This window comes from Lissotriton vulgaris, chromosome 3_1, assembly GCF_964263255.1.
Source record: "Lissotriton vulgaris chromosome 3_1, aLisVul1.2, whole genome shotgun sequence".
Classification (NCBI taxonomy): Eukaryota; Metazoa; Chordata; class Amphibia; order Caudata; family Salamandridae; genus Lissotriton; species Lissotriton vulgaris.
In genome coordinates, this window is record NC_141689.1 from 405,974,361 (window position 1) to 405,995,484 (window position 21,124).

At 44.1% G+C, this 21,124-nt stretch overlaps 2 protein-coding genes across 2 annotated transcripts in view; both read right to left on the reverse strand.

Moving 5' to 3' along the window:
• LOC147726514 (molybdopterin synthase catalytic subunit-like) overlaps positions 1-21,124 on the reverse strand; it is a 111,066-nt gene that overhangs the window by 85,186 nt on the left and 4,756 nt on the right. The window lies entirely within an intron of this gene.
• Positions 16,534-21,124, reverse strand: part of MOCS2 (molybdenum cofactor synthesis 2) — a 39,369-nt gene continuing 34,778 nt past the window's right edge. Inside the window, exon 3 of the mRNA XM_086960623.1 lies at positions 16,534-16,680. Within this exon, the coding sequence (XP_086816749.1) occupies positions 16,554-16,680 (127 nt within the window). The 3' untranslated portion in view covers positions 16,534-16,553. The remainder of the gene's footprint in view (positions 16,681-21,124) is intronic.

Below are 21,124 nucleotides of genomic sequence, written 5' to 3' on the forward strand. Positions count from 1 at the left end.
GCGCCTTTACCTCTCCAACACACAGGCCAGTCAAGGGGAACATCAGCCAGACAGAACGGAGTGGGAAGATAACACCCCTCTCATACCCCACTCAACTACATTACAAAGGACAGCTATGACCTTACGAAAATCATATCCTACTAGCGTAGGATCAAGATCCGAAGACATAGGGAGCGCATCCCGCTCCACAAATAGAGAACGGTACAAAAGGGGGTGGTAATGGACGGAGCATCTGAACCAATCAAACACTCACACCCAGTCAAAAGATCTGGGTTTAATCCATCACCGTTCTTTAGCCCACTCTGCCACCCCAGTTCAGACACGGCTATACGCAAATCAGTCTGACCCTGTGCCTCATGGGAACAGTCCAGCCCTAACTGCCAAGCCATGCCTTCCCTGGACCGGAAACAAGCTTCCGAGGACCGGTTTCTGGCATTCCAGCCGTCTTCAGCCCGGCTTGCTTGAATCCAGTGTCAAAGTGAGCAAGGGACTCACGTCTGAGCATACCCTGCCACACTTATGGTGGCCAAAAGCGGTACAAAAGGGGGTGGTAATGGACGGAGCATCTGAACCAATCAAACACTCACACCCAGTCAAAAGATCTGGGTTTAATCCATCACCGTTCTTTAGCCCACTCTGCCACCCCAGTTCAGACATGGCTATATGCAAATCAGTCTGACCCTGTGCCTCATGGGAACAGTCCAGCCCGAACTGCCAAGCCATGCCTTCCCTGGACCGGAAACAAGCTGCCGAGGACCGGTTTCCGGCATTCCAGCCGTCTTCAGCCCGGCTTGCTTGAATCAAGTGGCAAAGTGAGCAAGGGACTCACGTCTGAGCATACCCTGCCACACTTATGGCGGCCAAACGCGGTACAAAGGGGGAAGCATGTTCCGGCCACTACCGCTGCTTGATGTTTGAAAGTCAGAGAGGAATCAAATCTGATCCCTAGATTCCGGGCGGACGTGATGGTGTTTAGGGGGACCCTGAGGCACTCCCAGGGTGAGCTGTTTTTCTTCAGACCTAAACTAGCCTAGGGTGACCACTTGTCACCTGTTGGCTAAAAAGCTTTTTAGCCATCCCAGTACGTTCCCAGCATCCCTGCCGCGGCTAGTCGGTCCACCAAGATGGTATGTGAGACCGTATCAAACGCCGCGAACAGGTCTAGAAGCACCAGGACCGCCTTTTTTCCTTGGCCAATTGCAGCCCTTAATGTTTCAGAGGTGAATATCAGGGCTGATTCAGTTGGGTGCTGGGACCTAAAACCTGCTTGGTTGGGGTGCCATGTGTTGTTTGCCTCCAGGAAGGCTGTGAGCTGCCTGTTCACAAAATTTTCCGTTAGCTTACAGAGAGCTGGAAGCAGGGAGATGGGTCGCAGATTGGTCAAGGTGGTTGGGTCTGTTAGTTGTTTTTTCTGCAGGGGCTTCACTGCTGCAAGTTTCCATTCCTCGGGTTCTAGGCCAAGGTTAAGTGAGGAGTTGAGGATGTTATTTATAATAGGGTTGGCAATGCCCACCATTGTGTGGAGGACATATGGGGGGCAGGGGTCAAATGGAGACCCTGATTTAATCTTTAAGGTTTCTGCCCAGGAGTCCTCTAAGCTGACCGGAGGGAAGGTGAGCAGGGGGGCAGTGGTGTTTGTGGCAACTACATTTTCTGATTCCTTGTGGGTCGGGGAAGTCTTTTGTAAGATTTTGAATTTTTTCTTCGAAGAAGTTGGCTATTGTATTGCATAAATTCTGGGAGGGAGGAATCTCTTTTTGTATTGATTTAGGGTTAGTGAAGGTGTTGATTATTTTAAAGATTTCCTTTTGCCTGTTTTTGCTATTGATTATGGCTTCGGTATAGTAGTCTTTTTTTGCGGTTTTTATCTGCCCATGGTAGTGGCGACATGCAGCTTTATAGTTGTTCTGGTCTGTTTCTTCATAGTTAGTGCGCCATTTCCGTTCTAATGCCCTAACTAGTCAACCAAATACAAGCAGACCCTCTCGAATCTTGTGAATACCTAGGTCTCAATATAAGAACTGCAGACAATCAAAAGTGCTACCTGCATGCGCTTTACCATCCACCAGGCAATAATGTTGCTTTCAAAGATCAATTAATGGAGATCATCACAACTAACTAACAGCCCTGCTAATGAATTTATCGCCCTGATAATGAATTTAATTCTCTGTGGATATCCTGTCCCAGATTCTTGGAAGGGCGCGGAAGTGGTCACCATATATAAGAAAGGCAATAGGGAGGACCCTACCAACTACAGACCGATTAGGTTAATCTACGTCATTCAGAAAGTAGTTGGCAGGGTCATTGTCAACAGAATAGGCATCTGGCTTGAGGAAGGGAACGTGTTGTCTCATTTCCAGGCAGGCTTCCGACAAAACGTGGGAAGAATGGATCAGGTCTTCAGATTCTGTGCTATATATTGGAAGTCTGTTACCCTCATGAAGGGAACCTTATATTTGGCTTTCATAGACCTGAAGAGCGCCTTCGATCTGGTCCCCCGCGATAGGCTGTGGAGGGTGCTGCTGGACATGGGGTTTCCACTGTATCTTCTGGAGTTTATATATATATGTGTGTTCTTATATAGCGCTCGACTTACCCTTGGGCATCTCGGCGTTTGCATTGGGAACCCGTCCTGGCTTTTCCCTGTGAGATAACCCGTACTGGGCATCCCCAAGGTGAAAGCCAGGCATCCCGCCGCGGGGGGCCGTAGTGGAGATTAAGCAAGCTATTGCCCAGAGTTGAACCCATGATTCGAGTAGGCACCAAAGTGAGAATTATCGAGTCTGTGGACACTTGGGCTCAGACCCTGCCGCGTCGGGAATTGAACCCTGGTCCCGGGTCTGACCTCTGCTTCAGGATATGCCTCCTCTAACCAGTGAGCCACACTTCCGCGATAGGCTGTGGAGGGTGCTGCTGGACATGGGGTTCCCACTGTATCTTCTGGAGTTTATTGCCAAACTCCATCAGGACAACTACGCTAGAATTAGATGGGGGAACCAGGAACAACTTACTGAGAGGGTGCCTGTGAACAGGGGGGTGCGCCAGGGCTGTGTGATGGCCCCGACATTGTTCTCCCTCTTTATAAATGGGGTGGTGGACCATTTGAGGGAGGACGATGCCGATGCCCCGGTCCTGGCAGGGGAAAAAACACCTACCCTCCTCTTCGCAGATGACACCCTCCTGATGTCTAAAACCCAGTCTGGTCTCCAGAAATTGATAAACAGATTTACTCTGTTTTGTGTTGCACACGGCCTGATAATTAACACCTCTAAAACAAAACTGATGGTAATGCCTCCTTCCACAAAAGCTAAGAGAAGTAATATCAGTCTTAATGGGTCACCGCTAGAGGTGGTGGAGGAATTTGACTACCTGGGAGTAAGGATTAACAGCAAAATAAAATGGGATACCCATGTCGCCAAAATGCTCCTAAACCTAAAAATAACATCTGGAGCTATTCTATTCTAAGCAACCAGCGTTTGTCTATCAGCAGACCTATAGCTCCAGCTCTTGCTGTTTATGACGGAAAGGCACTGGCTTCTGCAATATATGGCTCTGAACTCTGGGGAAGTGAGAAAGTGGATGATCTAATCAGAGCCGAGAACAAGTTTGTAAGAGATTTAGTTTCCCTCCCCACTTCGACCCCATTGAAGCCACTTTTCCTTGACATGGGCAAACGTTCGATTTCGGATATAGTCCGCCTCCGCCCTTTGCTATTCTGGGTGCGCCTGAGAAGGACACCAGAATTGGCAAATTATGCTTTGGTGCTGGACGAACTGATCCCTGAATGGTACTAATAAAATACAGTGGCTTAATAAATTGAGGAAGCTGGTTATGGATTTGGGGCTGGCTGAATTCTGGTCCTCACAGTCTCCACCCCTTAAGGGCGCTGTCAAGAAAATCTGTTGGGAGTGGGTTCTTGCTGAGGATCTCAAGGGCACAAAGTGGGGAGTCCTAACTACCAAATTCTTGGAATACAAGCCCATGAGGAAGTTGGAACCATTTCTGGACTGTATTCAAGTACCAAAAGATAGATCTCTTTTTCTGAAAATGAGGTATGGGACACTTCCTCTTAAAACATTTATGGAGGGCTGGAAAGGAACACAAGATTTTCTCCCTACTTGCCCAAATTGTCCTTGTGTGCCCGAATCCCTACCCCACTTCTTGTTTGCCTGCAACGCATACCACAGCCCAAGAACAAGATGACTTAAACCAGTATGCAGGGAATTGGGAGTCAGGGACTCTAGGGTTGCCCTACATACTCTTTCTTCAGACACAACATCTCTGTTTATTGTTTGTGGGGTTGCAAAATATTTATCAAGTGCTTGGTTGATTCGCAGCAGGCTGATAGATTCAAACAAAGTTGTAAATTTGCCTGTTTAGAAATCCCATATGTACTTTATGCACTTTATCTCCTGCTACCAGGGTTTTTATACAGTAAATATTGTGTATATAGGTTTTCTTTTAACAATTTTAAAGTTTTTAGACTGGACACATTTTTTTTAAATATTTGTATGTCTTTTTATGCGTGGTATGTTTACGTACTTTTATGATATGCAAATATCGAATAAAGTAAAGAACAACTAACAGTCACACCAACAACATATTCCTAGGTGACTTCAATTTACACTGGGACGACAACAATGACAAACAGGTTAACACACTTAAAGACTTTTTAACAGAGCTAAATCTTACTCAAGCCTGCACACAGCCAACACACTCAACAGGGGCAACCTTAGATTGGGTAATTTCGGGGAGTGAAGATACTACTATCCTCTAAATTGTTCCATGCGACTGGTCAGATCACCATGCCATAACCTTCCTGATTCCCACCATAAAGAAGAACAAGACCACACAGCCAGTCAAACCTAAAAAGTGGAGTCGGACACCAAAGACCCTAATATTCAGCTACTAGTAGAAAAATGTGAGAAGGAACTACATCCACCTGACAACTTGCTGAACGTTAACGAACTCACTGAGCACTACACTAAGCCAATGACGAATATAGTCAACGCCACCATGCCACTAAAACTGAAAAGAATATCAAAGAATGATAAAAATCATTGGTTCAATGAAACACTGAATTAAGATAGGAGGAAACAGACTTGCAGAGAGAAAATGGAGACAGCCCCATCATACCCCTAGCTTAAAACCCTCAGAAGAATCAGAAACCAGTACAACAAAAGGGTACTCAACTCCAAAAACGGAACTTGACAACGCTAAAAACAGACCTCGGAAACTATTCAAACTGTTAAAGCAACAATCAAATAAGTTGGCCAAATCTGCCCAAGAAATGACTGAAACCCAACTGAGCTGCGAAGAATTTCTACATTCTTTACTGACAAGGCTAATTCGTTAGAAAAAGAGCTCAGAATGGAAGCCGATACCTTGCCAGCCAACCACCTCCACTGACCATAGATACCAAGACAAACGATCACGATATTTTGAAAAAATAATGCACAATGAGCAACCTTCAAGCTATATGATCAGAACACCATTGACAAAACTATCGGATATAAAACCTAATAATCACTACAATGACCCTCTCACCTCTAAATGCCCAAGAAGAATTAATCACATCATCGTCCCAATATGGACAGAAATAATAAATGCCTCGCTATCTCAAGGGATCCCACCAGAGTGCCTAAAAACAGGTCAAGTGCTTCCCATCATCAAAAAGCCTACAGTGGACCCAGCAGAGCCAAATAACTTTCGCCCAGTAACCAATATTCCATTACTTGCCAAACGAATTGAGAAATGCGTACAAAATCAGCTGAGCGATCACATCGCCAATTTCAAGCTGCTGGACGACTGCCAATCCAGATTCAGACCAGGCCACAGTATAGAAACAGCAATCTAACATATAGTGGATGATGCACTAAAGGCCCTAGATCACAATCAAACTTGCCTACTTGTCCTGCTTGACCTATCGTCTGCGTTTGAAACTGTAAATCACGAAAAATTGCTAGCCAGGAATCAAGACAGGATGGGATTAACTGGAATTGTTCTGAAATGGTTTGGATCCTTCCTTCAAAACAGAACACAAAGATTCCTGGTCAACCAGATGCTATCTCCATCTTGCCCAAATTCAATTTGAGTCCCTCAAGGATCGACACAATCACCATCACTTTTCAATCTTTATGTCGAACCACTTACAGAAATTCTCCGAAACTCAAACAGTTCTTATCACATGTGCGCGGATGACACTCAGATCTACATCAATATCGCGCCAATGGAAGACATCAAGATAATGAATGAGGCCTTAAAAGTGTCATTATACTGGTTAACTAACAACCCCCTGAAACTAAGTGCACAAAAAAATGGAATTCCTATTAATATCACCACCAAAGAACCCCACAGAAGTGAAGGAATGGACCAAACTAATCACAGCGCTAAACTGCACCCCTACTCAAGTTGAATCTACAAAATCACTGGGAATCACGCTTGACAAGTACCTAGACATGAAAGCCCACATCAAATCACTGGCAAAAAGTGGTCGGTTTCACCTGAACTATGTTATGTTATGTTAAGTTAAGATATTTCTTTAGCGCAACGTACACCGGATAGGTTTCTTGGCGCTTTGGAGACAGCACTCTATATTACTGGGAAGAAAGTCAGGTAGAAAAGGCCTGACGAAACAGCCATGTTTTCAGTTCTTTCCTAAACTGGAGATGAGAGTGAGTGGAACGTAATGAAAGAGGAAGGGAATTCCATGTTTGGGGGGCCAATGTGGAAAATCGGGTTCCGCCATGTTTAAGGCGCTTGTATCTCGGGGTGATCAGAAGATGTTGACAAGATGAGCGAAGTGTACGGGAGGGGGTATAATTCCGTATCTTTTTAGAAATGAATTTAGGACCTTCCCCTAGTAGTGCCTTGTGTACGATACAGCCCAACTAAAAGACACTGCGCTGTTCTACAGGGAGCCAGTGCGGCTGTTTAAGTAATGGCTTTACATGCTGACGGGCCGGGACCTGGAAAATGAGTCTAGCCGCATGGTTCTGTATTAATTGAAGGCGTTGTAATTGGTATGCCGGGATTCCTACATAGAGTGAGTTGGCGTAGTCGAGTCGCGAGATGATGAGAGCGAGGACGACCAGAGTCAAGGCCTCCGTTGAGAGGAATCGTTTTATTTTTTTTATTTTCCGTAGCATGAGAAAGCAGACCGAGACCGCTGAGCTGATCTGGGATTTCATCGACAGGTCCTTGCTAATCTTAATCCCTAGGCTTTTTGCCGAGGATGCAGGTTCCGGCGGAGGGCCCAGAGATGGAGGCCAGAAATTGGTGTTCCAGGGGTTCATCACTCCACCTGTCAGAATTAGCTCTGTTTTATCTGGGTTCAATTTTAATTGACTGGTGTTCATCCACTTACTGATATAAGTCATTGTGGCCTGCAAATTAAGTTCAAAATGACTCGTGGGTTGGATGTTAAAGATTAAATGCAGGTCGTCTGCGTAATTGAACACCAGGACATCCATGTCCTTCAGTGCCGTGATCAAAGGCTGCATGTACAGGTTGAACAGGAGGGGGGATAGCGAGGAGCCTTGTGGGACACCACAGGTGAGGCGGCCTTTTTTAGAGCAAAAGTTACCCAGGCGGACAGATTGATATCTGTCCGTCAAGAAGGACTGTAACCAGCATAAGGCCTGGCCCCCAATGCCTGCGCTGCTGACATGGTCGATCAAGATGTTGTGGTCGACCGTGTCAAATGCAGCGGACAGATCGAAAAGGAAAAGGGCTTGGGGAGAATCAAGGTCAGCTCCAGTACGTAGCTCGTCCATGACGGTCAAGATGACAGTTTTGGTCGAGTGGGCCGGCCTAAAACCAGCCTGATGGGGGTCCAAATAGCAAGCGCCCTCGACAAAAGAGCTCAGACAACCTGCCACGTGCGCCTCCAAGATCTTACTAAGATAGGGTAGAAGGGATATGGGGCGATAGTTGCTCAACACTAAAGGGTTGGCACCAGGTTTCTTTAGGATGGCAAGGATCTCAGCATTTTTGAAGGAGTCAGGGACTGTGCCGCTAAGAAGTGAGGTATTCAAGAGAGCTTGGGGGGGATCGGGACAAGCACTAAAAGCTTCTAGAGCTTAGAGGCTGGGATGCTGGCTTTTATCATGTCGATTTTTTCAAAGATATTTACAACAAGGGGTGGTGAGGGACAGAGTCTCTGAATTAAGCAGAAAGCTCTCACCCAGTCAAGAGATCAGGGCTAGATCCAACACCGTTTTTTAGCTCACTGCACCATCCCAGTTTCAGAACCTGGCTGTATGCAAATTAGTCTGTTCCTGTCCCAGTGCATGATGGGAACAGGGCAAACCAAACTACAAAAGCCAATTCTTACACTGGGAAGGAAACAAGCTCCCGGGGACCGGTTTCTGGCATTACAGCAGTCTTCGGCCCGGTTTGCTTGAATCCTGATGGTGCAATGAGCAAGGGTCTCACATCTGAGAATACCCTTCCACGCTTAGGGTGGACAAAAATATTTACAACAAGGGGTGGTGAGGGACAGAGTCTCTGAATTAAGCAGAAAGCTCTCACCCAGTCAAGAGATCAGGGCTAGATCCAACACCGTTTTTTAGCTCACTGCACCATCCCAGTTTCAGAACCTGGCTGTATGCAAATTAGTCTGTTCCTGTCCCAGTGCATGATGGGAACAGGGCAAACCAAACTACAAAAGCCAATTCTTACACTGGGAAGGAAACAAGCTCCCGGGGACCGGTTTCTGGCATTACAGCCGTCTTCGGCCCGGTTTGCTTGAATCCTGATGGTGCAATGAGCAAGGGTCTCACATCTGAGAATACCCTTCCACGCTTAGGGTGGACAAAAATATTTACAACAAGGGGTGGTGAGGGACAGAGTCTCTGAATTAAGCAGAAAGCTCTCACCCAGTCAAGAGACCAGGGCTAGATCCAACACCGTTTTTTAGCTCACTGCACCATCCCAGTTTCAGAACCTGGCTGTATGCAAATTAGTCTGTTCCTGTCCCAGTGCATGATGGGAACAGGGCAAACCAAACTACAAAAGCCAATTCTTACACTGGGAAGGAAACAAGCTCCCGGGGACCGGTTTCTGGCATTACAGCCGTCTTCGGCCCGGTTTGCTTGAATCCTGATGGTGCAATGAGCAAGGGTCTCACATCTGAGAATACCCTTCCACGCTTAGGGTGGACAAAAATATTTACAACAAGGGGTGGTGAGGGACAGAGTCTCTGAATTAAGCAGAAAGCTCTCACCCAGTCAAGAGATCAGGGCTAGATCCAACACCGTTTTTTAGCTCACTGCACCATCCCAGTTTCAGAACCTGGCTGTATGCAAATTAGTCTGTTCCTGTCCCAGTGCATGATGGGAACAGGGCAAACCAAACTACAAAAGCCAATTCTTACACTGGGAAGGAAACAAGCTCCCGGGGACCGGTTTCTGGCATTACAGCCGTCTTCGGCCCGGTTTGCTTGAATCCTGATGGTGCAATGAGCAAGGGTCTCACATCTGAGAATACCCTTCCACGCTTAGGGTGGACAAAAATATTTACAACAAGGGGTGGTGAGGGACAGAGTCTCTGAATTAAGCAGAAAGCTCTCACCCAGTCAAGAGATCAGGGCTAGATCCAACACCGTTTTTTAGCTCACTGCACCATCCCAGTTTCAGAACCTGGCTGTATGCAAATTAGTCTGTTCCTGTCCCAGTGCATGATGGGAACAGGGCAAACCAAACTACAAAAGCCAATTCTTACACTGGGAAGGAAACAAGCTCCCGGGGACCGGTTTCTGGCATTACAGCCGTCTTCGGCCCGGTTTGCTTGAATCCTGATGGTGCAATGAGCAAGGGTCTCACATCTGAGAATACCCTTCCACGCTTAGGGTGTACAAAAATATTTACAACAAGAGAAGTAGTGATTTAGTGAGTCGCAGAGTTCCTGAGAGTGCACGGGTTGCGCCGAAACCCCCTCAAGGTCTGTCAATTCATCTACAATTGAAAAGATTTCGCGAGTTTTATTGGCAGGATTTTTAAAAAAATGTGTTATAAACTCCGTTTTACAAGAGATAATAGTAGTTTTGTATTCCTTAAGAATAGCCAGCTCCGGTTCGTAATTCCTTCTCCATTTACGCTCAGCTTGTCGGAGAGTTAATTTAAGTTTTTTTATGGTAGGGGAAAACCATAATTGCGCATTATGTGGTCTGCGGGTTTTGATGTTTTTAAAGGGGGCTACTCTATCACTGGCCGCATCCAACCAGGTGGTGAGATTTTTGGACTGAGTGCTGAGAGGGGATTAGAATGTCGAAGGAGCTGTGTTAATTAAAATAGTTTTAAAAGACTCAAGACAGGCACGACCCCAGTTTCTGGCTGACATGCTGCTGGGTTTAGTAGTTGGGGCCATCACGGTGTCAGAGATCAAACAGTTTATTAAACTGTGGTCTGACCAGGTACAGGGCTGAATTAAAGGTTTTGTAATATCTAAGTTTAATGTCCATATTTGGTCTAAGATATGGCCTTTATTGTGCGTAGCTGCATTTACGTGCTGTGTGCAATTTAGGCACGTCAGAATTTCTGTGAGTTCTTGGGAGGATGAACTCTCTTTTATATCGCCAGGCCAGTAATTAAAATCACCGACTATCAGTACTCTTGAGTGATTGATCACCATTTGGGCAATTAGGTTGCCAAAGTCCAGCGGAAAAGAAGGCATGTATTGAGGTGGTCGATAGACAACTATACAGGCAAGGGAGGAGAATTGGGCTTCTAGTTTAATAGTAAGGATTTCTGTGTGCTCTATTTGAGTGGTGGTCAGCATGGTAAATTGAAGCTTTTTGTGGATTATGGCAGCTACTCCACCGCCCACTTTGCCTGTATCCCTATCAACGTGGAGCAAGTAATAAGGTTCGGGAATAGCAGCCAAGATGTCCGGGGAGGAATCAGGGGAGAGCCATGTTTCGGTTAAAAACAGAATATCCGGCTATATTAGAAAAGTGAAACCACCCATTTCTACGGCGGACCACAAAATGGCAGTCCAATCCTTAGTTATTTCAAGCATTGAATATGGATGTACTACTCTAGCAGGTCTATCAAAAATTTCCACAGCACCACTAAAAGCATGTCTTAATGCAGCCGCAAGACTCATTATGGGATCTAGAAAATACAACCATATCTCCCCTCATCTGAAAGCATTAAACTGGTTACCTTATGAAGCCAGATTTCAACTAAAACTGGCATGTACTACCCACAAAGTGCTCCACTACCAAACACCAAGGTACTTAGCTAAGAAAATAGAACTATCAGGAGGAAGCAGACCAGCTAGGAGTGCCAGAGAACTGTTGCTAAAACCTCCCATCTTTCAGAAGAAGAAAACATATGACAGAGCCTTCTCCGGAGCAGCCCACAGAATCTGGAACTCACTAAGTCCAAACACAGCAACATTCAAGAAGGAAGCAAAGCTCTCTAATGAGCAAATTCCTTCCTTAGGCTAGACTGTTCTTCATCAGCAACGTGATTAAGTATCGTGTTTAATACCTAAACGTAGATTGTGAGCTGTGTATATGTTCAACCAGCGGAAAGCACATCAGAACAATATGTATAGAAATACGGTTACAACTTGTTCCTTAAGAAGTTCATAGAAAGAAAAAAATGCTGCTATACCTGCTATGGTCCAAATATACCCCAGTGTATATTGTATTTTATTGTAGAAGTGGTTTGCCGAAACTGCTAGGAGAATTATGTACCGGATTATTATATATAGTAATACTGCTATACCTGCTATATTCCAACTGTATATAGCTACTCCCGCTGTATTCCAAAAGTAACCCATGTTCCTGTGAACTGCTCTGATATCCATTGGTCACGTTTGCGCTATATAAAACTCTATAAATAAATAAAAAATAAAATAAAAGTGCACCATGATGTAGTGTTCAATGAATCAATCAGTATTTATTAAGCACAACTACTTACCCACTAAGGGCTCAAGGTGCTGAAGAAAAGATCTTAAGAAAAGGTTCTTAAGAAAGGTGTGTTTTTGGCTGTTACCTAAATTGGAAAAGGACTGGGACAGTCCTTATGGATAAAGGGATGTTGTTCTAAATCCTGGGTGTGTAGCTGGAGGAGGATTTTTTTGCACTTGTGCATATCCATTGTGAGGGCGGCCTGGCTGTGGGATTGCAGAGAGCCAAGGGAAATGATGAGCTTGTCAGACAAAGGCAGGGATGCTGCGTATGATGGCTTTGTAATAAAGCAGCTGTTTTTGAAGATTTTGTGAACTTCTTGGAAGCCAGTCGAATTCTATCAACGTGTGGGTGATGTGGTCGTATTTCTTCAGGCCTTTGATGAGACGTGCTGTTGCATATAGGATGCTCTTAAGAATGAAGGGGCGCAGGGAGGAGTTTTGGAAGGCCATGGAGCAGGCGACTGTCACCACCCGGATGCATGAGTACGAAGGCTTGTACAGTAGTTCTGAAGTTGCTTTCGGGAGAAATAGTTAGATTTTTTTAGTAGAGTTTCTTGCTTGACGTTCTTGTAAAATGTCATTATTTCGTGCCTACTATTCTTGAGAAATGACAGGAATTCTAGTTATAATTCAGGGCATCCCTATCATTACTTCACAGTGTATTTCATCACTCTAAACAAAGGATATTGGGCGCAACAAAGTACCATTAAAAGAGGTGTATCTCAAATAAATGGGATTCTGTTTTAACACTCTGGCGGGTCTACACTTTGGGGTGGCAGAGTCTACATGACTCATATGGAGAGATGGTGTAGATGCAGCAGACGTAGTTATCCTAAACTCGTTTGTGTACTGCAATGCAGACATATCCAGAGTTTACAAGGTTTTCTGAAGTCTGCCTTCCATTGTCCCCGACGACATAACTTGCCAAAAATTAGATACATATTTTCCATTTCCTTCCATATTTTCTGCAGTACAGCTTGAAATTTTGAAATAGGATTATGGCAGCCACGTGTCACTGACCTATACAAACACGTTTTCTTCTCTTTACTGGTTTCTTGTACGCTCACATGAACGAGTTATTAGCGTGCAATGACAATTCTAACTCCATGGCTCTTCAGAAACAGTCTGCTCCTACTGAAGGACGGCCAGTTTTGCACTCTGTATCTTAGTGAATTTTCTGCCCCGCATGGCCTTTTCCTGGGACTTTTTCAATTCCATAAAACGGAAACAGTAAGAGACGAGCAAAAAAAATAAAAAGGCAGACAAAGTTCAGATCCCTAATATTTATGAAACGCCTAAGTAGGCATTTACTACCTCATTAGCAAAATGCAAAGAGGGTAAGAGTTGGGTCCCTGTTCAGCCTCATTGGAAACCCGGATGATGGGCCCGATATCTACATAAAATGCAAAATATCAACTGTACACTTCTATTTCCCTCCCCACATTAGGTCCCCAAGGTTTGAGAGGGGCTGAAGGTCCATTCACAGGCGAGAAGCAGGGTTTGGCCACGCAAACACCGTATGCCACCTCATTCGGGGTGCACAGTTAGTGAATTCAGTCTAATCACCCTTCGAGATATACCCGTGGCCACATTTGGCTCATCTTGAACAGGGTCTTGATTCTTTTGTTGTCATAGATGAATACAAATATTAGAACTAGTATAGGTTTCGTTTCGTGGAATATTTAGTTCCCAGACACAGCCCGCAGCCAGGAAAACCCTGGAAAAGTTTTGCGAGTAAGAAAAGAGCACAGCACTAGGAGGAATACCTTGCACTTGAGGGAAAACACGCAAGGTGCTGAGGTGGTAGGTCACCAATGCGCAGGGAGGAGGGTTAAAATATGCCAGACTGACTCTGGAAAAGAGCTTCTTTGCTGGGCATAAAAGCAGTATTATGCAGGAAATCTAGAAGAACAAGTATGCGGGTAAGCAGTTCTAAATCTCTCTAGCTCACAGTGTATTCCTAGAACTTTGAAAATGTAGGACTTCTTTGCAGACCGGGGTCAGGGGCATAGCTTCATTGGGGACGTTTGGGGTGTGCACCACTCCCAAAAAAACCTGGTAAATCCGCATCCATAGAAGCACTCCTATGACAGGTGCAGATTTACTACTTTTTGGGAATTCACAAACATTGGCATTGGTAGGCTTGGAAAGCTGCTCCAGTCTTAGGTTTACTGGCGTAATAAGTGACTATGGCCCAGATGCATCAAACAAAAATCCGCTCGCAAAGGGGCAGATTCTCAGAATCTGCCCCTTTGCGACCGGTATTTTTGCATTTGGGATGCATCATCCCAAATGCAAAAATCGCAAATTGAGAATTCGCTAAATTGCGATTACTTTCATTTAAGGGATCTCAAATTGAGATTCCTTAAATGCAATGCATTAAAGTTTAAAAAAATAGCGATTTCGCTAATAGGGCACGCAAATTACCATGAATTACAACTTCATGGTAATTTGCAAAAACTTTGAAAAATGCACTAAAGTGCATTTTTCAAAGTTGCATGTTGCGCACACATATGTGTGTGCGCAACATATGTGCACAGATCAATTTCAGGGGTGCAACAGGGTGTCCTTTGGACACCCCTGCACCCTTGAAATCGCAATCTCAATTTGCGATTCGCTATTTGCGATTCGCAAAGTGAGATGGTCTTCCCATTCATTCCTATGGGCCTCTAGGCCCATAGAAATGAATGGGGAGGTATTCCTTAATTGCGATTCACAATTTGCGAGTCACAATTAAGGAATTTTAAGAAATCGCATTTTTTTTAGCAATTTCTTGATGCATTGCATTTTGCAATTCCTTATTTGCCATTCCTTAATTTCCGCAAGTAAGGAATCACAAAATGTATGCTTGATGCATCTGGGGGAATGGCATGTAATATTTTAGGACTTTACAATTTCCTAAACGCAAATTGCACAAACAGTACATTATTTGGTCTTTTCAGGGAAAATACTTTTCTGTGTGAAAAAAACCCTTAACCCCCAGCCCACAAAATGTTGGGGTGCTCCGTTCCCCATCCCAGCCAGGAAGTCAGTTTACTTCAGTACTTTGCTGGGGGAAAGCTCTGGCAATTTGCATAGTGGGAAGGAGTCATACAGGAGTTTAGGAATACCCACAAACTCACAAGTTGGTTGTCATTCACAAACGCAAGGCAGATGTTGGTTGATTGCACTATTTCCGTAGGGTTTACCACTGCATAATTATATGACATTGTGCTGCACAATAAAGCAGTATACTTACCAGGTATCCTTTGGTGAACTCTTAACAGGAGTACATTTTCAGTCATAGAATTGGCTTTGTGAATTGGGCCTCAATGTCTAAGTATTATGGGATGGAGTAAGGTAATGTATACATAGATGGCACTTTTTCTGTTTTTTCTTGGGAGGTGTGCTTTGAAATGAGAAAGCAGGTCAAGAGAACACCACAACACACTTAATATTGAAGCTAGACTGTGAGCTGAAAACGGCGCTGGAAAATGTTATTATCCCAGTCTCTTTTTGCACAAGTCAGGCTCAACACAGCAAGGCAGTCCAAGCCTCTCCAGAATGGTTTGGGTTGGGGTTATCTCCCCAACAAAATCTAAAACACATTTGGGGCTTAACCATTTGGCAGTACAATTTCCCAAAACATTTATTGGATAAAAAGAGTCTGATTAAAAAAAAAAGACAAAAATTGTTGGAAAGCTGCACCCACAGGTTTGCTACCTCTCCTGGGTGCAAGTACCCCTCCGACCTCCAGCCCAATACATTTTTAGTTGGGATCCATGGGTTTCACACCCTCAGAATCTCACAGACTAAGTTACTTCCCTGTTCAAGCTCATTACAGATAGTAAATCGAGCAGAAAAACCGAGGACCCCACAAGCTGGTTGTTATTCATGCCACTGCTGAGATTTTACATTGTATAGAAGCTTACCAAACATTGGAGTTTTAAACTTTCATTCAATGAACACACTTTATGCCATACAGTGAAGCCCTGAAGAAGTCTCTTCATGAGACGAAACGTGTTGGCTATGGCTATGATCATTTGTTTTTGGGAAAATAAAGAAAAATCCTTTTAAGAAAAATAAAGAGAATGTACTACAAAAAACACACATATTGGATTCGGAAGTCTTTTTGTGTGCTATCGGTTTGTGAACTTTGATGTGGCATGTTTATATTACATTGAATAGTGCTGAATCCTTTTGCATTGATCATTACAGATAGTAAGTTAAATGCACGTTTAAAACTATTACGTCCAGGCACTATAATGCAAACAAGCAGCAGTCTGCAAAGAGCACACAAAATAATATATGAGCATGCATAATTTATTAAGCCTTACCGACAAAATTATGCAACGACATACATGTGATGACACAAAAAACATTATCTAAAATGTATTCATTTGTATAAATATGACAAGGCTAAATTATTTTTTTCATTTAATTTTAGCTCTATATAAAGTAAAATGGCGCCCTGCAGCAAAAAATCAAGATTGCGGCAGCAAGTTAAAGGTGAGGTGACAAACTTGTCAAGCAGTGAAGCAGAAGATCTAGCAAAAATAAGGGAAGCCATCAGAAACATCAACCTGCGCCGCCCTGTTCCACCAGCCGTCTCTGAGAGGAAATTAGACATACCTAGTTATATCTCTTCACAACTAACCCCCGCTGATAGGGGGAATAACAGCGACCTCGTCACCTGGCTGAAGGAGCAGAAGCTGATCACCGAGAGGGACGTACTCCTGACGGACGGCGAGGACCACGTGGTCTTGAATGACAGCAAGACTGAAGGAACGGTAAGACAAACATATTTCTGAATAGGCGTTAAAAAGAGAAAATATTGTAAAATAAATAGTGAATGGATCAGTTAGCACATGCAGTTCATCTTGATTGAGATGTCATAAGAAGCATTGTTATCAAAACCATAGCATTTATACGGCCCACTTTAAAAGACGTTGCCCCATATTACATACAAACCTGATTTATAACCTTTAATGCATTTATCATACTAATTCAACTGTATACAATCTACGTATTACAACCACACAGGCAAGTGTTTATTGCCTGTGAATGCAAGGACACAATGTTTTATACAGCCATTTGCAATACAAACTAATGAACAAATGTGGGTACCTGGGGTCTAATTATATATAAATTAATGAATCCATATATTGCTATACACACTTAAATTATCATTAAGGTAACTATAACTCGTGCCACCATGCAGTTTTCTCATCAATAATTTCACTGCAAATGTTGTAGTGATATTGTTAATGATGTCATAGAAGATGTCATGAGTGATATAGAACATGGCCTTATTAGCAGAGCATGGTAAGGGTGTGAGTTATAATTGCCTTAGTGCACAAGTCCCACAGGGCTCTGCCCTATCACCCCTCCTATTCCAAATATACCTCCGTCCCCTGATCACTGCCCTCGCGGCAATGCACTGCCAAGTGTTCAATTATGCAGACGACACTCAAATCATTCTGCAAATTGATAACACTCCACAAGCACACTCCCGGGCGAAAGACGTGCTGCGCTTCACGGTTAACTGGATGACGGCCAACTAACTTAAGATTAATCCAGACAAAACGGAGGTTCTGGCCGTGACCAATGCTCACAACCCTTGGAGCTCCCTCTATTGGCCTCAGGAGCTGGGTGATGAACCATCCCCAGCCCCAGTGGTTAAGAGCCTGGGAATCAAAGTGGACGCCAAGCTCTCACTGGCCACCCAAGTTCTCACAGTGTTCGGCAATTGCGTGGGCCTACTCCGGCAATTAAGGAGACTCTCCCCCATCCTCTCCTTCTCCACCATGAGAACGGTGGTTGCCGCCATGATCTTGTCACGCCTTGATTATGGCAACTCGCTGTATATTAGACTACCAGACTCCCTCACTGGCAAACCAGGCTAATTTTTAAACTTCCTAGATGCATACGGGCTTCATCCCTACTGCAACCTCTCCACTGGCTGCCCATAATACAGAGGGCCAAATTCAAGGGCCTCTGCATTGCTCACAAGGCCCTATACGGTCAGGCCCCAACCTATATTAAACAATGACTTGAGTAGTACGTCCCAGGACGCTGGCTAAGATCATCCGAGGAGGGCTTATTACATTGCCCCCGCTTTAAATACACTACCAAGGGTGGCCGAGCCTTCTCCATCCTCCTTCCAACACTGTGGAACAACCTGTCCAGCCAGCTCCAGGCAGAAAATTGTCTTCTCGCCTTCAGAAAAAAACTGAAAACTATTCTCTTCACAGAAGCTTGGTCCTAACTGTTATCCCTCTCCCTGGAACTGTCGCTGCTCTTCTTGAAGCGTTTAGAGACCTTCCGGTATTAAGCGCTCTACATATCAAAATTAACAATAACAAATTAAAAAAAAGTTATAGTTACTTTAAACAACTACAACTATGACTAGTGAATTTCTGTGGCTTTTAGGGCTTAAAAAGTTATGTTGGTACTGAACATTATAAGTAAGTTTAGCCTTACTTTAACTTTTGTTTTTTCCATACAGTGCTAGGGATTTTTTTAATTAAAGCAATATTTTATTACCAAACTTGAATCCAACCCCTGCCGCACATGGCCTGTAGTCAGATCCTGCGGCCCACCCCCGCCATGCAGCCAAACCCTTGCTGCGCACAGCCTTTGGCTTTATGCGTTGGGGGGTTGCCCACAAAGACAGGCCCTGTGGCCGACGTGCCCCCTCCTCCCCCAGGCATCCACTCCCAACTAGACTAAGGTGGGCGCCCTGGGTGGGCACCAGGCCACCCACCTTTAACAGTACTGGGTCCCGGGGATGGGGTCTGCAAGGACGAAATCGGCTGGCGGATGGCGGGCAAGTGCCCCAGTCACCGCAAAAATAATGCCGGGCCCCAAGGTATGAGGCCTCAGAGCCGAAATCAGCCAGGTGCCCCACTCTGCTTAATTTTAATGAGTGGCCCTGGGGTATGTGGTCCCCAGGAACTATCAAGACTCGGGGAGGGGGGCCACGTGGCCCTGCTCACCTTTAATACAATATTGTTTGAGATGTCATCAGTGATGTCATAAATGATGTCACAGAACATGTCACAAGTCAGGTCATATGCGAGATAATAAGCAGTGTATGGTGGAGAAGCAGGTTATAGTTAGTGCTGCCAACTGTAACTGGTAAACGTTGGTGTCTTTTTTAGTTCAAAACAAAATTAATGTTGTCATTGACAAATTCACCTAGCTATAACGTTACTTTAACGTTTGGTTTTCTCCAGGAAATTTCTAGTCATGCCACTGGGCTTTTACGTAGGAGGTTTCATTATTCAATTTTGCTTAGTTTATGACCAGCTCTGGGTGCACTGACACTTTAATGGAGTGAGGGGAATCGCCGTTGATCCAGGTTGATTCATGGATCCGGATGGATTCAAGGATCCACACGCCAACAGCAATGTCATGGCTGGCTGGCACCAACCTGAGGGAAAAGTTGCGACTGCATCAGGACACGGTCCCCAGGGGAGGAAGTAAAATGTAAAAGTGATAGAAGGGGTCATGGTAGAGTTACCCTGACCCATGGGGCTGATGAAGGAGTCTGTGAGGGACCCCTCACGGGCAAGTAATTGTCCCAAAATTTCTTTTTTTAAGCTCGTGAGGATACGCGGATCCACCCGGATCCTCAAGGATTTGGGCCGTTCCGTGGATCTAGACTAAAAAAAAGCACATGCACCCACTCACAGACTCACCCACCTACTAACACACACTTTCCCACCCACATAACCACTCATACGACCACTCACACACATTCACAGACCCACAAAACCACTCACAGATCCAGCCATTAAGAAACCCACTCACAAAACCCCTCACACTCTCACAAACCCATGCAGCAACTCACACCCGTACAGCCATTCACACGCCCACTCATAGATCCTCAAAACCACTCATACACCCACATCTACTAACACACAGCCATATAGCCATGCACACCCACACAGTCACTCACAGCCACTCACACACCCACACACAGGCAGTAGCATATGTTTGTATAAAATATGTTGTTGTTTTAGTATTGAATGTGTGCAATATAACTACCAGACCCCTTATTATTCAGAGGATTCGCAACAGATCTGCGCATCCATAAAATTAATTTAAAAAAAGACTTGGCACAATTAATAGAAAGACTACATAAGTTACCTTACCTTAATTTAAAATGTTTAGTTTTAAAATATATAATAGAATGAATGTGAAAATAAAAAGATTTATAAACTTGTGAAAATGTATATTATCAAATCGAATATATGAGTCAAATCGTAGTACAATTTCTATTAAATGAAACAGGGATATTCACAAAAAACAAATCTTACCGGGGCGTTTTAGTTAGGAAAAAAGATTTTAAAAAACAGAAATTCATTAAACAGACAAATGTTTCAGGGACGTTATCTTAAGGAAACAAAATTAAAAAAAAAAAAAAAAATTCAGAGAAAAAAATACAAAGGTTACAGGAACTCTATATTTAGGCTCAAATTTTACACACAAAATCACAGAAATTCAGCAGTTATAGTTATGTCAAGTAACTATAACTCATGCCCGCACCATGCATTGCTAATTACCCCACACATTACATCAGTCATCATATCTTCTAAGACGTAATAATATCACTGCACCATTGGCAGCAAAATTATTGATGAGAAAGCTGTGCATGGCGGAGGCGCAAGTTATAGTTACCTAGGGGCACATGCTAGATTTACTTGAGATAACTATGTCTATAACTGCTAAATTTCAATTGTTTTGTGTGTGTAAAATCTGAATGATAACGTCCCTGTAACCTTTGGTTTATTCAGTGAATATATATATATATATATATATATATATATATATATATATATATATATATATATAATCTAACAAAAGCCCTTGAGCTTCAGAGGAGCACTCGACGCTGCCTCGGGCCCTCCAGCCTTGATTGCCTCGCTGTAGCTTGCATCCTGCACACCTTCATTAATTATTCTGTTCCGACGCGTTTCGAGATAGGAACACCCCGTAATCACGGAGAGCTGCACAGAAGAGTCAGAAGGCAGCGCTGTATTTCACAATTTATTCAGTGGAGTGTATCCGCCCACAGTGGGCGCTGACCACCCAGGACGCTGGAATGCTGGTAAATTGAGTCCTTGCAACGCTGTACAGTGTTCACCCTAAAGTAGGTTCTGACCTTGTGTGACATCTTGCGCATTGTTTAAGCCTTGAGTAGGTGGCGGGTCCAGGT